This window comes from Odontomachus brunneus, unplaced genomic scaffold (assembly GCF_010583005.1).
Source record: "Odontomachus brunneus isolate Ranch 3 - 2012 unplaced genomic scaffold, Obru_v1 Obru_scaffold_006, whole genome shotgun sequence".
Lineage (NCBI taxonomy): Eukaryota > Metazoa > Arthropoda > Insecta > Hymenoptera > Formicidae > Odontomachus > Odontomachus brunneus.
This window is the reverse complement of record NW_022639456.1, coordinates 3162604-3187988: the sequence shown is the minus strand read 5'-3', so window position 1 is coordinate 3187988 and position 25385 is coordinate 3162604. Positions and strand designations below refer to the sequence as shown.

At 47.4% G+C, this 25385-nt stretch overlaps 2 protein-coding genes across 7 annotated transcripts in view; one reads left to right on the top strand and one right to left on the bottom strand.

Annotated features, from left to right (window-relative positions):
- Positions 1–14077, bottom strand: part of LOC116853802 — a 28108-nt gene extending 14031 nt beyond the window's left edge. The window contains exons 1-10 of one of the 5 annotated variants that reach the window (XR_004380038.1): positions 11066–11844; positions 7853–7942; positions 7116–7583; positions 5427–5627; positions 4901–5128; positions 4081–4547; positions 2192–3498; positions 922–1211; positions 696–791; positions 424–576 (exon numbers count right to left, since the gene is read on the bottom strand). Coding sequence is in view for 4 of the 5 variants with exons in the window: in XM_032835032.1 (XP_032690923.1) it covers positions 424–576; positions 696–791; positions 922–1211; positions 2192–3498; positions 4081–4547; positions 4901–5128; positions 5427–5627; positions 7116–7583; positions 7853–7942; positions 11066–11134 (3369 nt within the window). In the remaining variant the exon portion in view is untranslated. Of the gene's footprint in view, positions 1–423; positions 577–695; positions 792–921; positions 1212–2191; positions 3499–4080; positions 4548–4900; positions 5129–5426; positions 5628–7115; positions 7584–7852; positions 7943–11065; positions 11846–11926 lie in introns of those variants that run through there. The other 4 variants (XM_032835033.1, XM_032835032.1, XM_032835031.1 and 1 more) reach the window with 4 other exon arrangements.
- An 11-nt stretch (positions 14078–14088) lies between these two features.
- LOC116853804 (hillarin) overlaps positions 14089–25385 on the top strand; it is a 32892-nt gene continuing 21595 nt past the window's right edge. Inside the window, exons 1-2 of one of the 2 annotated variants that reach the window (XM_032835035.1) lie at positions 14089–14873; positions 23411–23914. In XM_032835035.1, the coding sequence (XP_032690926.1) occupies positions 23571–23914 (344 nt within the window). In that variant the 5' untranslated portion in view covers positions 14089–14873; positions 23411–23570. The remainder of the gene's footprint in view (positions 14874–23410; positions 23915–25385) is intronic. The other variant, XM_032835034.1, reaches the window with a different exon arrangement.

Genomic DNA, 25385 nt, shown 5'->3' with positions numbered 1-25385 from the left:
ACATCAGCGAAGGCGATCATCATCGTTTTCGCGAACAACATGGAGGATTGCGCAGATCGCAGTCGGTGGACGGTGTTACTTATGGTGAACTACACAGCTAATCACAATCACGTAGGGGTCTCGTCGTCGTCGTCGTGGATTATCTGTATACATACACGCCGTCACGTCCAGATTAATATTAGAGCTGTGTGCAGCTGTAAGAACGTGTCATGTGAGTAAGCACAGTGATTACATGAGTGAGCGCGAACTCACTCTCGAGCGGTTGGGTGTTGCTAAAAAAAAGTAAAGTAAATCCTGCCTACGTTCACACCGAGGCTAACTAGACTAATTGGGTTAACTTGGATCAGGGCTGGATTGCGTTAAGGGTGATGAGACGTGTACGGCGGACAATCTGCGAGGCTTAGTTCGCAAGTTTGAGTTTACCCTGGAACGGTAATAGAGATGGGACGAGTCGATGGAGTTTCTCCTTGTCCGTTGTTCCCTGCCCTGGCTGGCTATCAGCTGTTGCTGCTGCAGATACGGCTCTTGGAAGGCCCGCGGATACAGATCGGGACTGTTCGCGAATCGACTCTGCTCCTGGAACAAATACTCCGCCTCGTCTCTTTTTACCAGTACGCATGAAACGCGCGGCGATATGAAAGCGAGACATCTCATCGATTATCTTGTTCTTAACTCAACTGTGACTCTTCGCTCACCTCTCCGTCGCTGTCGTCGTAATACAAATAACTCTTGGACGTCGTCACCGACGCGGACCTCCCAAGAGTTCCCCTCACCGGAAGATACTCGTACGTCTGAAATATTTTTTACAGAATATCTTTCCCGAATAAAATTTCCTTCATATTGTATTTCATTTCCATCGTGTTTGTATGTGGCCGTCCATATGTCTGATTATAAATAATATCTTATTCGAATGATCCTTACCTGCGTCGAGATACTCTGCGGTGGAGGAGACGTTCCCGTAGATACAGAATGACTCTTGACAAGTTGTCCTCGGATATTTTCCTGACGTGACGTCCCATTGATATCCATCTTCATGTCATTGACAATCGAAGAAGACACCAATGTCGAGGATGGTGCCTCGAACGACACGTTCTCCGCGACTGGCGATGTCACGGCTGCGGACTTCCAGCTGTCTTCTGTCTGCGAAGCTGCAGCTTCGATTGTGCTTTCGAGGTTTTCTACAGAAGGACCATCGTCCAGAATAATTGCATCTGCGAATCACAAATTTTTTCCCCATAATTCGCGATCCGACTGAACATTATTCTATTCTACTCGGTAAGACTACGATTTTTCTCCAACAAATAAGTGTCGACTTGATCGATCGTCATGTTGACAAGCTTCCGACAAAGAGCATCATGATACATTTATATTATCATTTTCAAGGCCATCCACGAACGTACATTTATGATACTGTCGCCTCGCTTTTCGCACCACACTGCTGATACAATTATCACGGCCGCAAGTATTAATGATTTAACGTACGTCAGCATCGAAATCTGATGAAATTATTATTAATAATAATTCGCGCGGGCAGATTTTGATCGGCAATTCTGTCGCGGGAGGAGAAACATCGTGAATTTAATCAACCACCTGTGCGACATTTTCGATTATCGCCGCAATCTCCTGTCGTTGACACGTTTTAATATTCTCATGCCGAACGCACAATGTCCAACCGATCGTTTCGGTCATCGGCGGCTGGCCGCGGAATAAAGGAACACGCGCCAAATGCACGCTCGTGCTTGAAACCACCGCCTCTTGAATGAATAATATAGTAGCTCGGACATGAACGCACGCAGAAGATGGCCGAATTTCAAATACGACTATGCATTTGGTGCCGTTGTTTGAGCGTATACGAAAAACAGTTTGGTCTCTTTATTATTCATCCAAGATCCAATACATCTCGATGGACAGAACAACCACCATTCCTGCGCGGCTCGCGACCGCCGCTTCGAGGACACGTAAAAAACAAGGACAAGAAAAAAAAGTGGAAACAAAAAACAGAGAGAAAGAGAAAGACAGACGAAGGGAAGACATACGAACAAAATTCGAGCTGGTCGCATTTCAGGACGGAAACAGATGGACAGGGTGCGCGCGATCACACAGACCGCCGGGTGCACGACACATGACGGGTGACCCGGTCACTTGGACGACTTGGTACCGAAGGAAAAGCTGATTTTGCGCTTCGGTCTACCTTTGTTCTTGACGGATCCGCTGTCGCCGCTCTCCTCGCTGTTCGAGATCTTCAGCCGATTAGTCTTCTTCTCGAGATCGGGAGCGGGATTATCGGCGCGGCTCGGTTCGGCGCATTTGGTTTGCGCTCGCGGCACCGCAGGCTCGGCGGCTACCTCGAGGTCGTCGTCCGGCTTGCTCGGCGGCAGCGCGCTGCTCTTCGTCTTGCAGCATACCACGCAGACACGATCGTTGATCTTGTTGATGAAGGTGCAATGCTCGCAAGCCCATTCCTCCTTCGGTATCTCCATCGGGGCGGCCGCCTCGTTCGCCGCGATTTTCCTCGACACGCTCTCGGCCGCGTCTGTCGCTTTCGTGACTTTCGCGTCTTCCTGAGATCGAGATGTCTTCACTTCCCGTCGCCTAGCATCTGCGCCGTCTAGCCTCTTCTGTTGAGCGTCGACGGTTCTGCTCGAGTCCCGGACTTGTTGGTCCTTCTCGGCTGAACGTCGACGCTCTGCAACTCGGGGATCGCCGATCGTCCTAGGTAGATCTCGATTCTCTTCCCTCTGCTTCGCCGCCGACGTCTCCCTCGTTGTCTTCCTGAGGTTCTGATTGTCGGAGTCGAATGAGGATCTGCCGGAATTTCGCTTGGCGGTGACCCTGTCGAGGTCTTCTGAACCGTCCCTTCGTTGAGAGGAGCCTCTGCTTGCCAAGACTTCACGATCACGAGAGACATCGCGGCTCTGTTGTTCCCTCTTGGCCAAGTGCGACTCGATCTCGTTCCTTCGATCATCATCAGTCGATCCTCTTCTTTGGGGAGATTGCGTCTCCAAGAGACGAGCTCGCTCTACGGATGTCCTCTTCGGGGAAGTCACGTCTCGCGAGGGTGTCTTTCCAGTCTGAACGTCGCTATCAAAGGACGATCTGCGGGAGTCGCGACGAGCAGAAGATCGTTCCAAATCGTCCAGTGTTACGTCTCGCCGAAGAGATGGGGCCTTTTTTGAGGCGTTCTGCACTCTCTCGAAACGATTATCGGGCGAGCTCGTCATCCGCGCTCGGCCAGACGCGTTGACCTTCCGATCGGATGACTCCTCGTCGGTGCTGCGTCTTCGACGGTCGCGATAATTCGCGTTCTGAACGCGATCAAGTCGAGGATCCGCTTTGGGAGCCGGCCGATCGTCGTAACTGTATCGTCCTCCAGAGGTGATAGTGTTACTTTTGTTGAACTCGTCGTGATTTCGCGATGACGTCGGATATCGTTTGCCGGACGCACTCTCCGACCATTGGTCCTCGGTGCTTGTCAGTCTCTCCTCGGACATCAGTCTTCTGAAAGATCGATCGTATAACGGCACGTATAAGCGTGATTCGTGTATGCGACAGTTGGAACACTCACAAGACCACGCCAATTTTGCTAAAAATGATCTGTCTATCAACGAGAACAAATTTCAACAAAAATGTTAAATTTGATACACATTGAATAAAATATTAAAAATATTAAAAATTAAAAATTTAAATATTAAATATTAAACATTAAGTATTAAATATTAAATGTAAATTAAAATATTAAAAATTAAAATATTAAAAATTAAAATATTAAAAATATTAAATATTAAATATTGAACAAGATATCAAATATTAAAAATTATTTTATCGAATATTTAATATTAAATTATTTTATCAAATATTATATATTTTATTGAGACTGTTTTCGAGGAAGAACTATGAAAATATATGCATTATGGTTGACTACAAGTATTATCATTCAGACAAAATTCTACAGAACGTTTCATTTTCATAGTCAGCCGGGACTACCTTTGATTCCCGTAACGACAACTTGATGATGTCGATATTTCTTAAACATGTAGTAGATATTATTTGCTTTTTATTTTCACGTATTTTTCCACTTACTCTCGCCGATTCTTGGACAAGAAACTCCTCGTTTCGTCGTCGTCGCGATAGCTTCGCTGTCGTATGCTTCTGGACATGCTGCCGAGTCTACTTCTGGACCCTCGCGAGAGCCTGTCATCGATGTCGGACTCATCAGAGTTCTCTGAGCTCGCATCTGACGGCGATCCCGGCGAGATTCTCGATCGTGATCGCGAGACGTAGGATTTTTTGGATTTGAGGCTGGGAGACGGAGACGCCGCCTTCGACCTCCGACTGGACTTGACGCTCCTGGCCGGACTGTGCGGTCGCGAAAGAGATCCCGGGTAATGCGGCGGTAACATCTGCGCCGGCGGATAGCCCATGGGGTATCCCCACATACTCGGATGATGCAGACTCATGGTGGAGCCTCTCATCGACATGTCCCAGGAGTTCATCGGCGGATACCACATCGGCACACCTCCGGGTCCTAAGTGCGCCATCGATTGGGCCTGAAACATTCTTGACTTTTAGTCTACTTCTTTCCTTGTTACTTTTACTATGGCGTAACCTAGAAGACATGGGTGATAAAATCGACGATAACGATGAAGCTGATAATATATTAAGATTGAATTGAGAACAAGCTGATAATATCGCAGAAATCAAACCGATAAAACTGATAACATATAAGAAAAAAATTCGGTTGAATTAACTAAGCGTCTGCTGAAATATAAACGAACCAGAAATTCCGGCTTCAACTGGAATTTCCTGACTCGTTCATATTTTCTCAGAAATTCGATTAAGTCAACCAACGTTTTTTCCGTGTATAAAAGAATAAAGTTAAAGTCAAAATGTCAAGGAGTACCTGATGCATTCCAGGGTTCCACATGTGAACGGCCGACAGGTCGCAGACGCTGGCTGATTGTATCATAGCTCTAGGTGGCGGCGGAGGTGGAAGTGACGGTGCCGGTCTCGGGCTGCCTACGCTAAGCGGTCTCCCGCCCAAGGTGTCTCTCGAGGTGTCGGACGACGGGTGTCGTCGTCTGTTCGCGTCCTGAGCCCTCATCGCCTCCTGGTACTTTCTGTATCTCTCCTAAATATTCGGCATTTCGATTTCGAACGTTACGAATATCGTGAGACATTTCAAAATAATTTGGATATCACTGCGAATGATTGCTGCACGACACGCGCCATTCAATTGATTAAATTGACGAATTTTATCCCGCGATATCTTCCTCTTCCTCGCGTTTAAACAGATATGTATAGAGAAAACGCAGGAAGTATTCGCAAGTTTTATCTATATACGTGAATATCTTGTAATTTTCGAAATCTTTCGATTCATTAAAGGACTCGTTTTCTCATAATTAACGTAGTCCTGTCGCATTTCTCACCTGCAGAGTGGACATCTTGTCCGTTCCTGATCCTGTGGCGTCGGTGGAAGACGCGTTTAAGATATTCGTGGACTTTGACACTCTCGAGCCCGAATCCGGCGTCGTGGATAACGGCTTCGTGTTGGGGAAGTTGCGCTTCAAGCTGCCGACCTTATCGAGCAAAGGGAGATGCGCGGATCCTTTGGCTAGCGCCGATATAGCCTAAGCGCGAAAGCTTGACTTAATTGCATATTGTGGATAGAGGAACGGCACTCGGAGTGTCGTCGAGGACCGTAGATGTGGTTCGTTCGCGAGACTGCATCGATTTCGGTATTGTATCAATGAGAAACACGATCAGGCGATCGTGTTTGACACGACGGGCGATAAAGTGTGCTCTCTAGAAAAAGACTCTTGCAGTATAAAAGAGGATAATATCGGTCGGAAAAATAATCAAACAAATTGATAAGCGTGTGAGAACAGGTTCGTCCAGACGCCGGTGTGCGAGGTGTGCAGAGAGAAGAAGAAAAAAAACCAGTATTACAAACAAAAATCACGCAAATAACACCCCATCAAGTCGTTCGTCGTTTCATGAGCATGGCAGGTATGAAAGCAGCTGGATGATAGCCCGTCTAGTGTGTGTATGCTGAAAAGAAGTGCGATACACCGAGTGTGAAAATAAGTCGAGATTGTGGCTGGTAACGGTAAAGAGAAAGAGAAACAGAAAGAGAGAGAGAGAGAGAGAGAGAGAGAGTGTGCAAAGTGGCGGCGTCGTCGTCGATGAGGTGTCGTGATTATGCGCGAGAATGATCATCATGTTCACCGTGTTCACTGTAACCTGCTATATTCACCACTCCACGTGAATCCGCGATAACGCGATCCGATCGCGCGATTGCGACGAACGCCCGGTATCAACGTCGTCGTCGTCGGCGGCCGATGCCGTCGTCCTTTCCGCGACGAGATTGGACGTGAGAACGGGTTTAGTGAATACGGCATCAGTGTTTTTCGGTAACATGGTGTATTACGAAAGAACAACGACAACAATATGTACAATAAGGTATCTCTGCGAGCGCAAAAAGTAGAATCTGAGAACTAAAAACAATGTCGACGAAAGCTCAAGCGACAAGGGCAGTGTGTGACGCCTTCTTCAGAACGCTCTCTCGGGAACGCTGCCTCGGTGTGACGTTTCGAGGGTAAAGTTACTATATATACACCGTTGAGTTCTTAACCAGCAACGTCGTAGAGATCGGCAGATCTCGCGGGCCGACTCGACGGAGACGAGGTAGGCGACGAGACTAAGTAACAGCACTGAGAGAAGGATGCTCGAAAATTTTGTCGGTGGGATGTAAAGTCCATTCACGGGAGTAATCTTTATCTCACAGAGAAATGAACTTTATATAAATCCCACATAAATTTCCAAGTATTTGTTCTCGGTGGCGACGTCCCGCGTCGCACGCGCGAGTAGCACCATCCGATTCGCGATCGTCGTCGTCGAGTGAACAGGAGAAACCTGAGCGAAGAATTCACCCAACCGTTGCCAACCTGATCTCCGTTCGAGTTCGAGTGCTCCGGAAACGATCCTCGGCGAAGGGGAGAAGGAGGGTCGCCGCTGGGAACGTCGAGGGCTATCGAAAGAACGACGAGCGCGGCGTCGGATGCCTGGAAGAAGATCGACGGCCAGTCGGAAGCTTTTCAGGCCAGGACGCAGCCTACCTGAGTGGTCTTGCGATTTCTTCGCGGCGGCGGCACAGGCGGGCACATCAGGTTCTCGCCCTTCGGCGGCAACGGCGGCCTGCATCTGCTCGCGTTGTCGGTCAGGATTCTCCGTCGGACGTGGTGCTTCCGCTTCGGGTGCTTGTGATTCATGTCGTCGCAGGCCTCGCAGTAGTTCTCGTGGCACGTGTCGCAGCGCGCGAACACGTTCTCGGTGCCGCACAGGGCGCACTTACCGACGTACGACTGTGGCATCGTCGTCGTTGTCGCAGTCGTCGTCGTCGTCGTCGTCGTCGTCGTCGGCGTCGTCGTCGTCGTTATCGTGGAGGATCTCTGGGCTTGCGGTCGGGTCGGGAACTCGATGATCTCGTAGTCGGGGTCACCACAGTCCCCGGAGAGCGACGGCGGCGGGGCTTTCGGAGGAGTCGGTGGCCGGCGTTGATGCTGCTCCATTTCCCGCTGTTGCGCCTTGCGTTCGACAAATTTTTATGCATTTTATAAATCTCGTGGGTGAATGTATGTGCGTTGCTGTGTCGAGTAGTCGAGTAATACGAGTCAGTTAGTCTGTCGTGGAATTAAATAAAGATAAGTTATGGAAGAGAATCTTTCTTTATATCTCATCCGCATCTTTATTGTCCACGACGATTGTAAAATAGACGATAGATCACGGAGGAGAACAGCGATAGACAGATAAGGAACATGACCTATTGTGAGATCGATTATGATAAAAGACGTACCATCACCCAATGAGGCATCGACCTCGCCATCCGCAACTTGGTGGACGGATTGGATATGGCCATCGGTCGCCATTTCTCAGCTCCCGGATTCTATGAAAATAAAACAACGAGAATTTCCTCCACGATTTCCTTCCTGAATCATAGTCATTCACTCGGGGAGCATGCCAGAGGTACCGGTGCATCTCTATTACTCTTGTTACTCGAGGCACTCTGTTGGTTCCGCTTCAGCGGCCGTTATTGCAACGTCATATTGCGGCAATGATATCTCTACATATGTAACGAAACATAAATAATTTCCATCGACAAGCTTCACTTATCTAAGGCAGAGAATGCGCGAGAAATGTGTACGGATAAGCTCATTGTATACGTTGCAGTTACAACGAGAATCTGAGAAGTTCACCCAGAATCTGAGAAGTTCAGGAATTTAAGAAGCAACTGTCAACAAATTCAAGAAATGTTAAAAATATAAGAGTGAAATATTTGCGAATAATTACGGATAAAATTAAAATGCTATAAGAAAATGATTGCAAAGTGAACGCAGAAGCAAAGCGCAAAAACAGCGAAGTTAGCGCGACGTCGAGCTAAATCCCCAAGCCTAGAACGATCCCAAGGTACCTTGGCAGCGTACTACCGCCATAACGGTGCCAAGTGTGAATCGATGCCGTGTCGCGTTTTGGGCTTGCGCGCGCGCGCGCGCGGTAACAAGGAGGAATCCCGAATCGTTTCGGCACAATCGCGCTTTTTCCACGAGCGTGTGCATCTCTCCAGCCGTCGGCGACGTCAGAGCGGCGATCGACCTGTGCCGGAAGTGGCGGCCGACCGCGGCTTCTATTTCTGCGTCCGGGGAAAAAGGGTGTTCCGCGTTCCAGAAATAAAGCCGAGCCGTGACACTATTTTTCCGCAGCGTGGGTGACACGCCGACGACGAGGATGTCTCACGTCCCACACGTGAAATAATATCGAACGCGTTGCAGACGAATTTGAGGCCGATTTGAGGCGCAAAATATTTCAGAGCGCAATTACCGTGGATTATTGGCGATAGAAGGTGGGCGACTTAAATACACAAAGAGTCTCCGAGAATACTCCGACATTTGTCGGCTCAGCATCCCAGATAAACTTTCATGACTATTACAACGCGAGATAATCGATGATGAAAACTTCACAATTCCTTCAATCAGATTTGTGAAGTGGATATATTGTGTATTGAATTAATTATTAAATTTACATCGTACAATAATGTGAATTTTTTGTTGTATTGATGCAGCAAAAAATTTACTAAAAGTTGCACTGAGATATTCGTATCGTGCTTAACATGACATGTTTGCGGGCTAATTTTGGTGATTTTCTTCATATTTCTGTTTCGCCATTCTATGTAATAAATATGAGTGTAATATGATCAGTCATAAGGAGATTCGACGTTACTGAATCTCCTGAATTAATATACTTAAAGTTACTGTACAGTTTACGTACATCAGTCAATCGTGGGTTTACTTGTAATCTACTTTATTTTGTCGTATTTGCATTTCCTCTCGATACATCGAGCAGACTTGTCGAACTGAATAATTAATCTGCCACATCCGCACGGTGTTATTCGGGGAAAAAGAGAGAAACAAAAGATCACGGATGCCGTCACGTCGCGAGAAGCTAATTCGAATTAGTTTCTCGAATTAGAGTTCGTATCTTTAGAAATGTTTCTGTTTCTTCTTTTGTTCCTATCTCGAGCGGTGGAAGAGTCGCGTCCAGATCAGTAGCTTTCTACAAACCAGAATCTAGTGGAAAAATAACTGATCTCCCGTATGGCGATCTAATGCTATGTTTATTGCTATGCGTTAATCATTTTCTCCGCGATTATCGTTTCCTGTATTCTCGCAATGTTGCCTCGGAGCTTGACAAGACCAGGTAAAAAAAAAAAAACAAGATACAACAAGCGCAAGCTGAGCGCAGGTCGCGAAACTATTCCTCGTTGAGGTCGTGTACGTCCGCGCAAGTTGAAAGTTGGAGATCGTCCAACTTCTAGTTTATCCGCGAGAATTTCTGACCGCGAACTTCTTTTACGCTCAGACGAGTCTCGCGTTTTGTTCATGTCAATACTGATTTGCATTAGATAACGGAGCGGTGAAAAAATCCACTCGACTGCGTCGTCCGTCGCGTTTTCTCTCTCGCGGTGTCGCGTCGCGACACGGAATAATGAGGCGACGCTTGGTATGCGCGACGCGCAAGAACGAAGAGGGATTTTAAACCGGAAGCAACTGTCATACTCAGAGCAGGAGTTACTGGCGGTAGATAACGCGTACACGTTGATTCACAAGCTGGTGACTCTCACTGTGCATCGGTGTAAGAAACGAGTTTCCCTTTATCGCGCGTTACGCTACCCCATCAGTCGCTGGTACCCGCATAAGCAGAAGGATGACCGCATCGGGAAACGCGACGAACGCGCCGCCGCGGAGTCGACGAATGCGGAGCGAGGGTGTTCAGCTGAAATATGAGGTCTGTTTTCTTAGCCGAAACATGCTGCACTTTTTGCTGCCTTCAGAGCGAAACGAGTATACAAGAGGTCTGTTCTTTCTCGAAGAACTTTGTGAACTGATGCAAACTGATGCAACAAGTTAGGGCGGGACGAGTAGATTTCGTTTCATTCTTACTTGTTGCATCGGTGTACGCCAGTTCGGGAAGTTCTTCGAAAAAGGCCTGATAAGGGGTTAAAGAGAAAAGAGAGACTCCAGCAGTACAGCATTAGTTTAGCTAAAAAAACAGATCTGTAGACTGTCGATTCATAATAACAATGGCTGCGTTAGCAGAGAAAGCTAGCAACTGTTGTAAAATTCGTGAGTCTGATTGGTGTGTGCTCCGGATTAATAGTCGTCACCTGAAACTTGTTTCACGTGAGATACTCAGATTTGTATTCAGTCAGAATTCAATTTTTCATTTCAGTTATGATGTATATTCGCAGCCGCGGCTCAACTGAAAAATTCTCATCTGAATCTGAATTGAGATCTGAAGTTTCACTAAAGACGAGTTTCGGGTGATAAGTACGGGCCTAAGATTCAGTCAAGATCAAGAGCGTGCGCCAATCAGACTCACGAGTTTTGCAGGAACTTTCTCTGCGGTCAATCACCCGATCGCGTCGCAATTGTTCCCCGTGCGATAAAAAATTGGCGAGACACGGACTTGGTCGTGCTCATGTAAGCGAAGAAACGTGCGGAACGTGTCTCACTTGAACGTCGATGTTGCAACCCGCATTCTGTTCCACGGCCGAGAGACGCACGTTCCGATATTCGTGCATGCACTTTCCACGCACGGCCGATGAGCTGTACGCGCACCAGGAGTCGATGTACCATGAGAGAGTTCCGATTTAGACAATTCGCGCGCCAGCGTCGACCTATCGTCACCGCAGCGCGCGTCGCGATTCACGATCTGAATGAATATCGCCCGACAAAGCACTGGGATCTTCGCCCGCTGTGTGAGCTGTTCTCTTCTATTTATATTTCAAGTCTAGCCTGCTCTTTGTCCTCCAGTCGTCTAATTGTGCTGCTGAAATTTGCTGGCGCGCCGAGATTCTTGGATTCCCTGTGCCATGTCGCGCACAAGCGAGACCTTGCAAGATTACGAGGAGCATTGAGTCGCGGATTCGATGGAGATCGGTCTCACCGGAGAAACGGATTCGTCCGGGACGACGAATCATTGGAGACTCATGATTTATTGAAAAAGATTCAAGAGTCAGAGCTTCGAATCACACCAACACCTGACTCGATTGCCGCGGCTGAAATCGAGCGGGTCAGTTTAACGACGTTGATCGTCGCTACCTTTCTGCTTCTCGAGCAACCTTGCGGTCGCGGCGGCCGGTCGGAAGCGCGCGGAAAATTGCTTTATCGCGAGCAACCTCTTCAGCAATCTGGCTCCAAGGTGGAGAACAAATGGTGCCGACACGTCGCGGAACAGAACCCGTTGCTGAAGGCCTCCCGCCGCGCGAACGACCGCAAATAGCCGGGTGTGTGTATGTGCACTGTGCGTGCGTATCTCAAACCGGAAGATGCACCGGGGGTTGCACTCTCGTGGGACGCAATATCGCACTCACGCTCATGTGGGACCTCGCCGGGGTGTGACTCTTCCGGTTTTCCTCGGGAACTGGTCGACACGGTACTGGCCGCCGTCGTCTCTCCGGCTGCTTTTCAGCGGCGCTCGCTTGCTAGCTCCGCGAACGGCCGTTGCATCGCCCGCCGCCGACACCGAAATCTATTTCCGTAACGCGACTGCTGGACCGCTGCCATCGTTTCGCCGGAGTCTCCCCGTTCGCGTAAATATATCGCGTGTGTGAGCGAGTGCGCTTTGGATGTTGGAGAGAGAATTGGCACCCGCTGGCCGGGGGCTGCTACATCTCGCTCGCTTGGGCCGAGGACAGGGACCATCCCCTTTCGTCCCCTTTTTTCATTCGATTTCCTCGACAATCGGATACTTCAAGAGATATTTCTGCGATTGCTCGCGTGATAATTACTTTTAATTATTTCAGGGCGAGAAGAGAACAGAAGGACGAAAGGTGACTGATCACAAAGTCGCTTCTCATCTGGCTCGCAAATTTACACGACGAATTCGTCGCCAACCATGTGATTATTACCGCAAATATTTACTTTGAATGTGTTCCCTCGCATGACACGGTCTTCGTTTATCTAACGAGGAAATACAATGAAGCTTCATTAATAAAGTGCATTAAGGTGGGCACATAATTTAACCGACGATGTCCGGCGCTCATTATCCTTCTCCCACGAGACAGGTACGGGGGAAATGATCTCAGCGTATCGAAACGTCACGACGAAATAGAGCATAAGAATCTCCGGTAATGCCTCGAGTAATATGTAATTTGTCGTTGCCTCCATTGCGTCATCGCATGTAAATCGCTTCCCACGTGCGCGAAGCGATTCGCGGGCGCGCGAGTGGGCGCGCACACGCTTTTACGCGCCAATCTTATACTTTCTGCCTAGAAATGGTGTCCGAGAGGAAGCGAGCGACTCAAAAATACACTTAACGCACGTCCAATGCAAAGTAGCGACCTTTGGAGATCTTCGCGACCGCGCCCCGCGAGCGATTCGCTCCGCATCTGAACTTTGTTACTCTATTAACCGCACGCGTGTCGCAACTCGTCCTTGCATCCAGGTATCAACTATATCAAAGTCGGATCAGCATGCTGTGTCATTATACCGAGTCATTACATGCGCGTTTATGGCATAATTTCTAAGCGATTCGCGTCAAGCGGATTAACAACGGAGATATCGTTTCGAGAATATCATAATTAAGCGATTCAAATGAAGATCTAACTTTGAATTAAAATCTGAGTATCTTATATAAGTTTTAGTTGACAACTGTTAAAAAAAAAAAAATATATATATATATATATATACAGACTTAGATTGATATCTAAGGTCTTTATTAATAAGGGCTTTCGAGAATATCATAATTTATCTCATCGATCGTTTCGAATTTTTCCTACATTTTACTTTTCTCACTCTATAAGCATTTGTATGTCTGTGGATAAAAAATCGTCCGTAATGACAATTGTTTTACTAGTCACGCGATTAGACCTTGAGTTACGTTCGTAGCAGAGACTCCCCTGTTTTTTCTGTGAATTCCGGATGAAGTTACCAAAGCAAAATTTTTGGTTGATCAAAACTTGCAATTATTTCAAATTGAACAGTTGAAAGTTCAGAAATGTTGTTTTGGTTAATTAGAATCTTGTTAACTCGAATAGAACTCGGGGAATTTCAAACCAAAATTCTGGTTCGGAATTTATATCTTCCCACGTTAATTCAACCAAGTTCTTTTCCTGTGTCTTACTTTTTCAATGGGATCGCGATTGCAAGTGTAATGTGCTTCAGCTGTGAAAGATTCATCTCTTAATTCGGATCTGAGTATCTCGCGCGCGAGACAAGTTTCAAATAACGACTATTAATACAGGCCAAGGAGATAGTTTGCACGTAGTTGCACGCGAAATCTAAGCTTCACTCCCAGATGATAATTGCAGAAGAAGAGACATTTCCGTCTCGAGGAATAGCTCGATCGAAGGACACAGCTTGGCGGTGCGCGCCTTCGACGGGCCCAGGTCCTCGCCAGGTGAACGCGCACGAGAGAGTGACCGTTACGAGCAGGTAGGGCACATCGGTTCTCCAGGCGTAGCGCCACCTGCGCGATCCATCGGCGGTGCCTCAAAATGGCCGTTCCTCTCACCTCAGACCTTCCCGGAACGTCGTCGGAGGCAGGTGGCGATATTCAGGTTCGATCCGAGTCGCGCGGGGCCGCCTTGCACGGTGCTGAGACCTCATTCCAGGTGGCGGACCGCCGAAAGCGTGTCAGAGACGTTCGTGCGCGCTGACTGGAAGGTCGAAAGTGGCGTCGTGCATAAATCCGGTGGAGCAGCCGGCGGGATAGTCGCGAGGACACGCGACGATCGACGTATAAACCAGCGGTCGAGGCGGGTCGGCGGTGTTAGTCGCGTGCGATCCATCCGCGGGCGTTCTATCCGAGCGATCGATACGTCGAGGCGACGACGATCGCTGAGAACAGGTGGAATCGCGACGGTGGTCCGTCAGTCTGTCCGTTCGTCCTCCTCCTCCTCCTCCTCCTCCTCCACCTCCTCTTCCGTATCTCCTAGCTGTGCTCCCTCTTCGCGTTCCTCGTCCTCACGTCGCTCATCAATCGCGTACACACACGCGCGCGCACCCGCGCGCTGCTCGCGAAACGGAGCGAGGCGTTCGCGCTGGTGATTTCAACGCACGGTGCAGAAATCACCGGAAGACCGGTGAGAGAACCGTGAGGATATACCGCTGACGACGAGCGCGCGCGCGCCATCGGGTCATCGCGACCTGCGGATCCTCCTTTCCTGTGGCCCAGCTGGCGATTCCGCGGGGAATTCGGACGAGTCAGCAGAGGAAGACAGGTAGACTGACACAGGCGGAGAAACATGCCCGGCAGCCAGGGCGGAAGCAGCCATCGGGGCCGCTCGCGGACGACGCCGAGGCGAGGATTATGAGGACGTACGTATCCTGCGCGATCGCTCACGCTCGCAGGAGCGGCTCGTCGCAGTCGCAGTGTATTCGCGATTTCCAGAAACGACGCCGCTCCACTTTCAAACGGCGTGTCGCGATCCTGCGCAAGAGGTCGTCGTGTAGCCAAATTTCAGGCGAGTGTGCGAGTGCGACGGGACCGCCAGTTGCGGTTGACGAGATTTGTGGTCGATATAGTTGTCATACGTTCTCTCACGGTGGTGTGTCGATTCTGTGCAACTGTCCCTTCGGGGCTCAGTTCGTCGCGAATTAGGAGAGCGGGCTCTCGCGAATGACTGGGAAGAAATGTCTTCGGGAGGAAGAAAGAGTCCCTCCTGCGAGTTTCTTCGTCTGTTCGATATTCACCTCCGATGTTCGGCCGTGCAAAGCCTGTCGGTTCGTGAGAATATCGCGGGACCGGAATTAGGACACGTGCATGAACCGTCAATGGGCGTATCGTGACGTTTACTCGCGGTCGGTGTGCCCGAGTATGCACCGAATATCAAGTCTTGACGTTGGAATGTCTCCGTCACCAGTCGAATGTTTCATGTTAACGTAGCAAATATATGGAGGAAACACTAAGTTCGCTAGTATAACTACATTTTCTGGTATCTGGGAACCAGATAAAAAGCTCGGTTATAGGAACAGAAAAATTGCTGCAGCAGGTTTCTACTCCGTTAATCGCTTTCGGTTATCTCAATCGAGTTTTGATGTAGCTGAATATTCAGACGAATGTTTTCGACCAAAGTAACAGAGACATTACTTTTCGTCAGCGAGTTTTTCCCATTCAGTTGCACGAGCTGAAATTTGTTTTCCGTGTAATACGGAATTGTACCAGCTAGGCGAGCAATTAAAAGGACACGGTTCCTTTGCCAGGTCTCGGTACATTGCGCGTGTACGATCGGAAGAACAGTTAGTGGTTTCGCTAACAACGGGTTAAGGGTTACCTACTTTAACGGATTCTTTACCTCATTAAACCTAGTTAATGGACAGTTCGCTAAAAGCAAGCCTTGATATCTTGATTGAGACATGATGATGATGGCTACGTTCAGAAGACACAACGGTTGCACAACCGTTCGATAAAAATGATCCATGATTGATGTATAGTTTCAGATCTACTGATCGCATGTCAATCTCCCAAAAGTCGATCACTCAATCGTTGTGTTCGCTGAGCGCAGTCGACCATACAGTACACACATCGCTCGGCAATCTTACGTCGGTTACGTCATTTGGCGCGAGCGATGACGTCGTTTCCTTTTTATCTAAAAATAGATTCGCGGAAGTTACTTTCGTACCATATTCTTCGGCGTCACGTGACACGAGAAGCGTCGTAAGACGAGATTCGCACTCTTTTCGACACGTCGCGCGATCCTCTCGATGAGGCACTCGACGTCGAAGGACACGAGACTGCGGGAGCCCACGAGGTCGCGCCGCGCCATTTTTCGCGTCTCGTGCCCGCGAGACGCGAACTCCCGTTACCTCTCGTGGCGTTGTTTTCGCGAGACGTCGTCGGGAGACGACGCCTGTCCGAATCGAGAGTCTCGCACGGCCGCATTCTGCACGATTTGCTTCGTAATAAAGTTTCTCGTGCCTCGCGGCATGCGCGACACGGGCGGGACGCGTGCGCTCGTGGTGGGACCCCGTCCGTGTACAGCGCGGCAGGTATGAATACCTAGGAGAAGGTGGGCCGGAATGGGGACACCGGCCATTCGAATGGACATTATCGCGCGATGAACGACGTGAGGAATGCCGTAAATAATTTTCATGAGCGGCCGACGCGCCACGCCGGGCTTCCGACGCATCTCGCCGTCGTTTCCACCTTACTTTCCGAAAACCGCTTTCTTCACTCTCCTGCCCCTGCCACCGCGTCTCTCTTGTTCCTTTTCCCCTTACGGTTCCTCGCCGTCGCGCTCGTCTCGTTCGGTCTCGTCCGGTCCCGTCTCCCCCTCGGATCGACTCGTCGTACTTCACTCGGCTCACTCCCGTAGCGCGTAGGTGCGATTACGCAGCGATTACGGGCTTTTTGTGACGAGCGGCGGCGATAAATGACCAGCGTCGCACACCTGGCCGAATTGCCGGAAGAACGCGCGATCTCTACACACGTACGGGAGCAACGCGCCATTACGTGCGACCGTCTGCGCACACCAGCAACGAGCCGGCTCCTCCCGCGTGGCCCCGAAGTTATGTAATTCGTCATAATCGCGCCGCTCCGATCGCATTCCACGGAGAGACTCACTCGCCATTCGCGGCGTATACGCAAATCGCGGACTCTCGTCGCGGAAAGTCACGCCGGTCAGGGACGCACCTGAACGCAACAGCGTAACGAAACTCGGCTCTCCTTGTCGGCCATCAACAGGCTCGGGAATCGGGAGGGCCAAACGATTTTTGATCCCGTTAATTAAGTTGAGCTCGAATTCGAGTTTGATCCAAAAGTCCTCCCTAATTTTCTCAGTGGCGCGATACGTCTGCACGTAGGAATTTTATAATAAAAGTTACTATACAGGATGTATCGTAACATGTGGGACCCACTTCATGGATGGATAGGAGACACAAAAACAATGAAAAAAGTTAATATGAACAGGTGTCCTATTTGACCTTGTCTCGAAATTATAGCCATTTTTGTATTTCAATAACCCGCAACTTACTGTCATAGAAGGTGCTCAAAATGGCTACCTCTGTATGCAAGCTTGCAGTCGTCGTATCAGAAAATTTCGCAGTCTTTCAAAAATTTAACCAGGAACGTGTACAACAAGCTTGCCAACAAATTCGACATACACCTGGAATTTTTGTAAGATTGCGAAATTCTCTGATACGACGACCGCAAGCATACAGACCGGGGGTAGCCCATTTCGAGTATCTTCTATGACAGTAAGCAGTTGTGGGTTATTAAAATACAAAAATGACTATAACTTCGAGACAAGGTCAAACAGGACACATGTGAACTTTTTTCGTTGTTTTTGTGACCCCTATTCATTACTGAAGTGAGTCCCACATGTTACGATACATCTTGTATAGCACTTTGTAACCGAGGAATAGATCGACTATCTGCAGCAATTCACTGTCCTCTCATTTCACACCTGCTTATACTTTAGGAACTGAACTGTGCTAAAAACACTTGCTACGTTTCTCGAGGAATTTATCATGTTTTTAACAAAATACCTTACTGACTTGGCTGACAGTCTATTCCTGGACTACTAAGAACACAGTAAAGTTAAAGAGAATTTATAAAGAAGGGAATATTCTTTCCGTCGCGCGTCATCACCGTCCCGCTACTAAGAATTTTTGCGCTGTCGTGTCTCTGGGGCCTCCGAGCAATCGGCGTCCGCACCTGCGGCCGCTTACGCAAAAGTCGCTCGCGACGGTGAAATTTACGAGGTTTTTACGATTTCCGCGCTTCGCCGGTCGCGCGCGCAGTTTAATGAGACGAGTTGAGGGTTTCCGTTACAGCGCGCGCGAGTGCGCCCGGCGAGCACGCACTAATCGCGAACGGCATTCCGCGTTATGAAATTATCGTCGATTGGGAAATATAGCTCTGGAGCGCGATGGTGTATCAAAAATGCACCCGGCCGAGCGACGACGGGTCGATTTATCACATTCCATTAGCGGATAACAGGACTTTCGCACCTGCGCGAGCGCGAGCGCGCGATATCGCGGCGAGCACGCGATACTTGACGAGCGAGACGTTGTTAGCGCTATCGGGCACAGTTACGTCATAATCAATACTACGCATTATTAGTTTCATTGCCAGCGGCGATCGACGTAGACGCGATTATCCACGGCGCGGTGGTCGCCAGTATAAACATTAGCTCGTCGATCAAGCGATGCGGTTAGGCTGGCTTCGTTTGCGCGTCGAGCGTACAAGTGCATAATTCAACATGCGTAAATACTAAAATACGCGATAAGAGTCGCCGAAACGACCGCAGATTGCTTGGCAAAATATGAATTACTTAAATTACTGTGCATCCCTTACATGTAAAAAAGTATAACCTTAGCGAGATCCTCTCACATACACTTGGCGAGATCCTCTCACATACACTGAGAGAAAAATTATCTTAAAATCAACAAACATTTCCTTGGTGAGTGCCATTAACATATTTACTTAAATCTACATTCTCTTTACTTAAATCAAATATTGTTTACTTGATTTAAATAAACAATATTTGATTTAAGTAAAGAGAATGTAGATTTAAGTAAATATGTTAATGACACTCACCAAGGAAATATTTGTTGATTTTAAGATAATTTTTCTCTCAGTGTACAGCCTCAAGAGAATTTTTCTGAAACTAAGAGGAAAATATTCTTCCCGCCCAAAAAAACCGAAATTCTGGTTTAATTCTGGCTAAAGGTCCTATTTTTATATTTTTATGTGAAAACGAAAGAGCATTTTTCTAATAAATAATTGTGCTTAGAATATTTTTCTCTTGCTCTCTGAGGTAACCCGTTGAGACCATATACTGAAAGAGAAAGGTGAAAAATATTTATTCGACAAGTAATATAACATATTTATTTAAATTCAAATTCTTCCGTCTGAATAGAATAAATAATTATTTATGTGAAAAAGTGCCTGTCTTAAGTGGACATATATTTTCTAGTTTGAAAGAAATTTTTCCTCAATATAGAAATATGCATATTTGCGCAAATAAATATAATATCAGTATCCATTAAATAAATATTTCTAATTTTTTGGACTCTTTCGTTCAATATAATAAAAATTCCGTCGAGGACGAGATTATGCTGGAAAAGAAAATCACGTGACGTAAAATTTATGCTCGACCGAATATAGCCCACCTCTCTAGCCGTCTTCTTCGATTATCCAGCGTCGAAATGGAGCAAATCCCCAATGCGTAATTGCAAGTGCATTTAACATCTGCGGTTCTCCGGGGGCGAGACGCGCCGTTAGACGCTACTCCGCGAAAATTCAATTCGCAGGTTAACGAACTATCCTTGCGACGGAGAACGCGGAGAACAGGTCGTGCGCACCGTGGCCTCATTTACAAAGAATTAGCTCATACTCTCCCGCGATGCGAGGGCCGCGATACGCGCGGCGACGCACGTACAAAATGCTTTCTCCCGATATGGCGGCGTGCACCTCGTGCTCGCTCTTCGGAAGAGGAACTTTCTGATACGTTCCATCGACGACGCGGTCCGTCAGTCCGCGGCGCGATCACCTACGACCCGCGTCGATTCTTTGCCGTCCGGCAAAGGTAGGAAAAGGAAAAAGAAAAGACTTCGCATAACGAAGTGTCACACACGAGCGCGAAAGCAAAAAGGGGAACGACCTCGTCGATCGGCCGCGAAATACCTGAATCGCCGAGCGCGAAGAAGGAGAACGAGAGAACAGGCACGTGTCGTGTTCTACGAGCGCATTGCTAATAGCGTGTCGCAAGTGCTATTGTCTCGAAGGTACGCCGTTCCCGAGTCGAAATTTCAGCTCTGCTCTCGACCTGAACCTTCAAATATCGGTATATTCCGAAGTACCGGTGTACGCTTGAGACGCATGGAAACTGAAGTTCTGCCCTAAATGGCAGGAAACGCACAAGATGCCACTTGTAGGTTCCAAAGAGCACCTCTCGGCAAAGCTAGTACGTTGAATCGAATTAACAGGGCTTGATATAGACTTCAGAGCTCCCAAGTAGCTGTTACATGCAAGATTGAGGTCAAAAGTAGGATCCAAATTTCGAGTCGGGTTGCACTCGCGAATGAACGACGCGACGTCGCGACTTTCAAACATCCTTGCTGTTTACCGCCAATTGTCCGAAGCGTTTTCTCGCTCGGGACACTTCTTAGCGGCGAGGGGAAAGTCGAGAAATTCCAACGCGTTAAAGCGACGTTTATTTGGTCGTCGGTAGGCAGCGATACTAACGGTATTATAAGAATTTAGAAAGCATTGCAGGCGGATAGATGCACGAAGTAGTGCGTTCAGCTGATTCAAACCGCGGTACAAATTGTATTTTCATAAGTCTAGTCTCTCACGGACAAGACCGACGATCGGGAGTCCTCCTCCTCCTCCTCTGGAGGAGGAGAAGCGACCGATCTTCGGGAAAAGTCGATTTCTACACGGTGAACGAGACTGGTTCCCCCTCGGACGGAAAACCTCGACTTTCGTGGGATACCCTCAGCCTTCAATCTGCGCTTACGTTGTATTTACGGCTTTCCACTCGCATTTAATCGCGCATAACCACGCGCGCGGTTAACGATATGTAATTATTTGGGTCGGTGCGGCGAGAGAGGGAGGTGGGAATAGTTCGCGGAGGAGCACATTAACCGCGGGTGTATTAGCGCGCCGGGAATCACGATAGAAACGCTATTAAGTGCTCGCGTCTGAACGATACGTGGGAAAATCTCGCCGACGTTACTGCCATAGGCATATCGCGGTCATTAATGGGTGTCGCAATCGCCTCTTTAGTCGCCCACTCCGCGAGGTATTGGCAATGATTCGTTGCAAAATTTCGCAGGAAAGTGTCGGCGGCGGCTCGCTTCATGAGCGCACCTCCGCCCTAATATATCGGGGTGAGACTTGTCTTTTCTTTCTCTCTCTCTCTCTCTTTCTTTCTCAGAACACCGAGGTTCTGCTCGAGAATGATATCATCGTCGACAGGATAGGAAGTCTCTCGCGATGATCGACGCGCGGCGATTCGACTCTTCTCTGGGAATGAAAAGAACCTCGTTACCAGCGTCGAATTGGAGCGTAAAACAAACGCGAGTGCCATGCATGTTGCGCCGGTCGAGAAGCTCGCTTCCATAATTAACGGTTGCAACTAATTGTTACGTATGATTCCTACGAGTCCGATTCCCATCCTCATATCCGGCGTTAGGGGGGAGCTTATGAAACGGATACGAGCGAGCTCGCAACAGCGAGGATTTATGCCAAATTATGCCAAATAACGCGAAATAATGAATCAAACAGCATTGAAGTACGTGTCAAAACTGAACGAAACTGAACGAAACTGGACGATTTGAATTTGCGATCGTGTTGTTAAAATTAAATGAAACTGATTTTATTTTACCTGCACTCGATGGTGATGAAGAGATAATAGTGAGAAAAATAAAGAGACATGCCTGTCTAATAGCATCATGAAAATTGGCGATTATTAAATTCATTCTGATGTTGCAAACTGCAACTGAGAAAAGAAGCGTTTGCTATATTGGTAATCATATAATAAAAGAGTTATAATCAAGAGAACCATTTTCTTTAGTAAATGTTATTATAGTGCTAGTGATGATGATATTGTTGCATGTGTGTGTTTTAACACACTATTACACCGAGAAAAGAGTCCTTGAAAGTTTATTTGTGGGATATAAAGTTTATTTACAAAAATAAATTTCACAGAGAAACAAACTTTATATATCCCAAAAATCAATTTTCAGATATTTTTTCTCAGTCTACCTTTTCGTTAGAACAACAAGAAGAATAATTAGCGCCAAAGTAACAATAATTTTTGGTCAAGTTAACCACTTCTCCCCTCTACACATATAATACACACGTTTGGAAATTATATTTTGAGAATAATGCTGCAATTCTAAGCAGAATCGTAAGTCTCGTAACTTGTTCTCGTAAAATTCGTCAGAACTTATGAGTAGATTTACAAATCTATGCAGTATCATACTACTGTGTCCAAAAAGTAAGGTGACATTGCATTTATTTCGAAAATTCTTTATTTATTCTTGCAAATCAATTTCGTCCCCTTCAAAGTAATCCCCCCCTGATATAATACACTTATTCCAACGGATTTTCCAATCTTCGAAACAGTTGTAATAATCGATTTCAGGAATGGCCTTTAGCTCCTTCTTCGCAGCGGCTTGAATCTCTTCTATCGACTCGAAACGGTGTCCCCGGAGCCAGAAGTCGCATGGAGCCAAATCAGGTGAATACGGTGGTTGTGGAACGATATTAGTCGAGTTTTTGGCTAAAAAATCACGAATAATCAGCGCAGTGTGTGACGGTGCATTATCGTCACACAGTTAGCCGCTGCGAAGAAGGAGCTAAAGGCCATTCCTGAAATCGATTATTACAACTGTTTCGAAGATTGGAAAATCCGTTGGAATAAGTGTATGAGGGGGGGATTACTTTGAAGGGGACGAAATTGATTTGCAAGAATAAATAAAGAATTTTCGAAATAAATGCAATGTCACCTTACTTTTTGGACACAGTAGTATATCGTACAATTATTTATAAATACCGTAAATTACATGAAATCGTAGATATTTACGAGTAATTGTATGACATATGATATTGCATGATATTGCACTTGTAAATCTACTCATAAGTTCTGACGAATTTTACGAGAACAAGTTACGAGACTTACGATTCTGCTTAGAATTGCAGCATTAATCTGGAGCTAGGTTTACGAGGTTTTCCTCCAAAGAAAAATCGAGGAGAGATCCAAAAAAGACGGTTGTTATGCTCGCGAGTTACGCCCGTGACGATCTCTAAACGCAGCCTCTGAATGCACGATCTCGTCGCCGGTGTTATTCTGCCGGTGAGAGGTAATTTCTCTATTCCCTGATAGAAGCCTTTAATTTCCAAGGTCGCACGCATCGAGAGCGAAACGCTGCGCCGAGCGAGACTGTAGCGAGCGGTGATCGGGAGCGGAGCCGGAGGAAGATCCGGTGTGGAGAAGAGCGACGACATACGCGGCGAGGCAGGCGGCGGCGAGGTGTCTTTCCTGGACACGGCTTAGGCACATCATGTACCGGCCGAATTTCTACGAGAGCACGTGTCTGAGGTGCGCCCAGACCGTCTACCAGGTCGACAGGGTGGGCCCCTTGAAGGACTTCACGTTCTTCCACGCGGGCTGCTTCAAGTGCGCGATCTGCGGCACCAAGCTCACCCTGAAGACCTATTACAATAACCAGCACACCATCAACGACAAGGAGGTGTACTGCAGCAGTCATGTGCCGAAACCCGGGCCCGGGACCTTGGACGGGTCCAGCGTAGGCATCAGAAGCGCTCTCAATGTGCCCAGAAGCGGTTACGTGAACGAGCAGATCAGGGCGGGCGGCGCGTCGCCGCGTGGTGTCTACCCACCTTGGTGAGTGACTGCGTTTTCTATCGGCGACGCACTTTCCCGCTTATTAGCACACCATTAACGCACACGCGTGGGATCCGGGAAATCCATCCGTCGGCGATAATGTAATCGCGCGTGTAACGATTATTTGCATGATTGTTTACGTAACGCTGATAGTTCGCTCATGAATATCGTTAAATTGACTGGACGAAATCCATTTGTCGACGGTAGGTTGTAGAGCAGCCTTTTGATCTGAAGTTAATGGTAATTGTGTTATTGTACGGTAAAGAAGATTTCTGCCGCTGCAATTCAAATTTTTGCTACTGTTTCTACTGCATCAGTTTCATAATTAAATATATGCCTGTTGGCAGCTATACTTTTAAGTGTTCACATGTTAATGAGATTTAGAGCCCGTAATAGTCCTTACTTTAAAGTTCCACATAAAATACTCAAATCTGAATTTCAAATTATGTCAGAGTTTTTCATTTAAATCGTACAATATTAACATACATATATACATGACATTACATTTATAACTGCAATTCATCTGAAAACCTCGCGTCTAATTCTAAATTCAGATCTGGGTATTTCACTTGAGACAAGTTTCAAGTAACAGCTATTAATACAGAGACTTTCGCTACCACACTTGAACCCATATTAATAGTCCTTACTTGAAACTCGTTTCAAGTGAGATACTCTGAATTCAGAGTTAAATGAGAGTTTTTCAGTTGCGTGGTAGACGCAACTATGAGACGAGTTGACTATTAATGTGAGTCTTAAACCCATATCAGTAGTTACCACCTGAAACTTGTCTCACATAATCACAGATAATCAGATTTTCAATCGCAATTAAATCCAAGTTGAATCATATGATACATGTAACATTATATCTGCAATGATTATGGTGGATTCAATATCTCATTTAACTCTGAATTCCAATCTGAGTATCTCGCTTGAGGAGAGAAAGAAACGAATTTCAAATAACAACTATTAGTCTGGAGCTACAGATTCTTGCTTGACGCAGATAGCTTTTTCTTCCGTGTGTCAATTGAGTCAGCATGTGCGGAGCGGAATACCGAGACTCTCGAAGCTAACGGGGGTGGAGAGAGTAGAGGATTAAAGGTCATTTCGGAGCCATTATACGATAACAAATGCCAGGCGCAACGACTCCTTAAGTGCTTCCCGCTCGGGACGTGTTCCTTTTTCTTTTCGTAAATAGCGCTCGCGCGGGTCATTCGAGCTTACAGAACGCCGCATAGATTTGAATACGTAAGCGTTATCAGGTGAGCTCGTTTGAATCGCGAATGAGGGCCGAGGTCGAGGGCTCTTCTCTCCGATTTCCCGTATTAAAGAGCAACGGGCTTCATTTCGCGACACGCGCCACGTTTCCGCGCGTCAGCCCTATTCCAATTTTGTCGCCCGATAAAACCATCGCTGCGACCGTCGCTCTCTCTCTCTCTCTCTCTCTCTCTCTCTCTCTCTCTCTCTCTCTCTC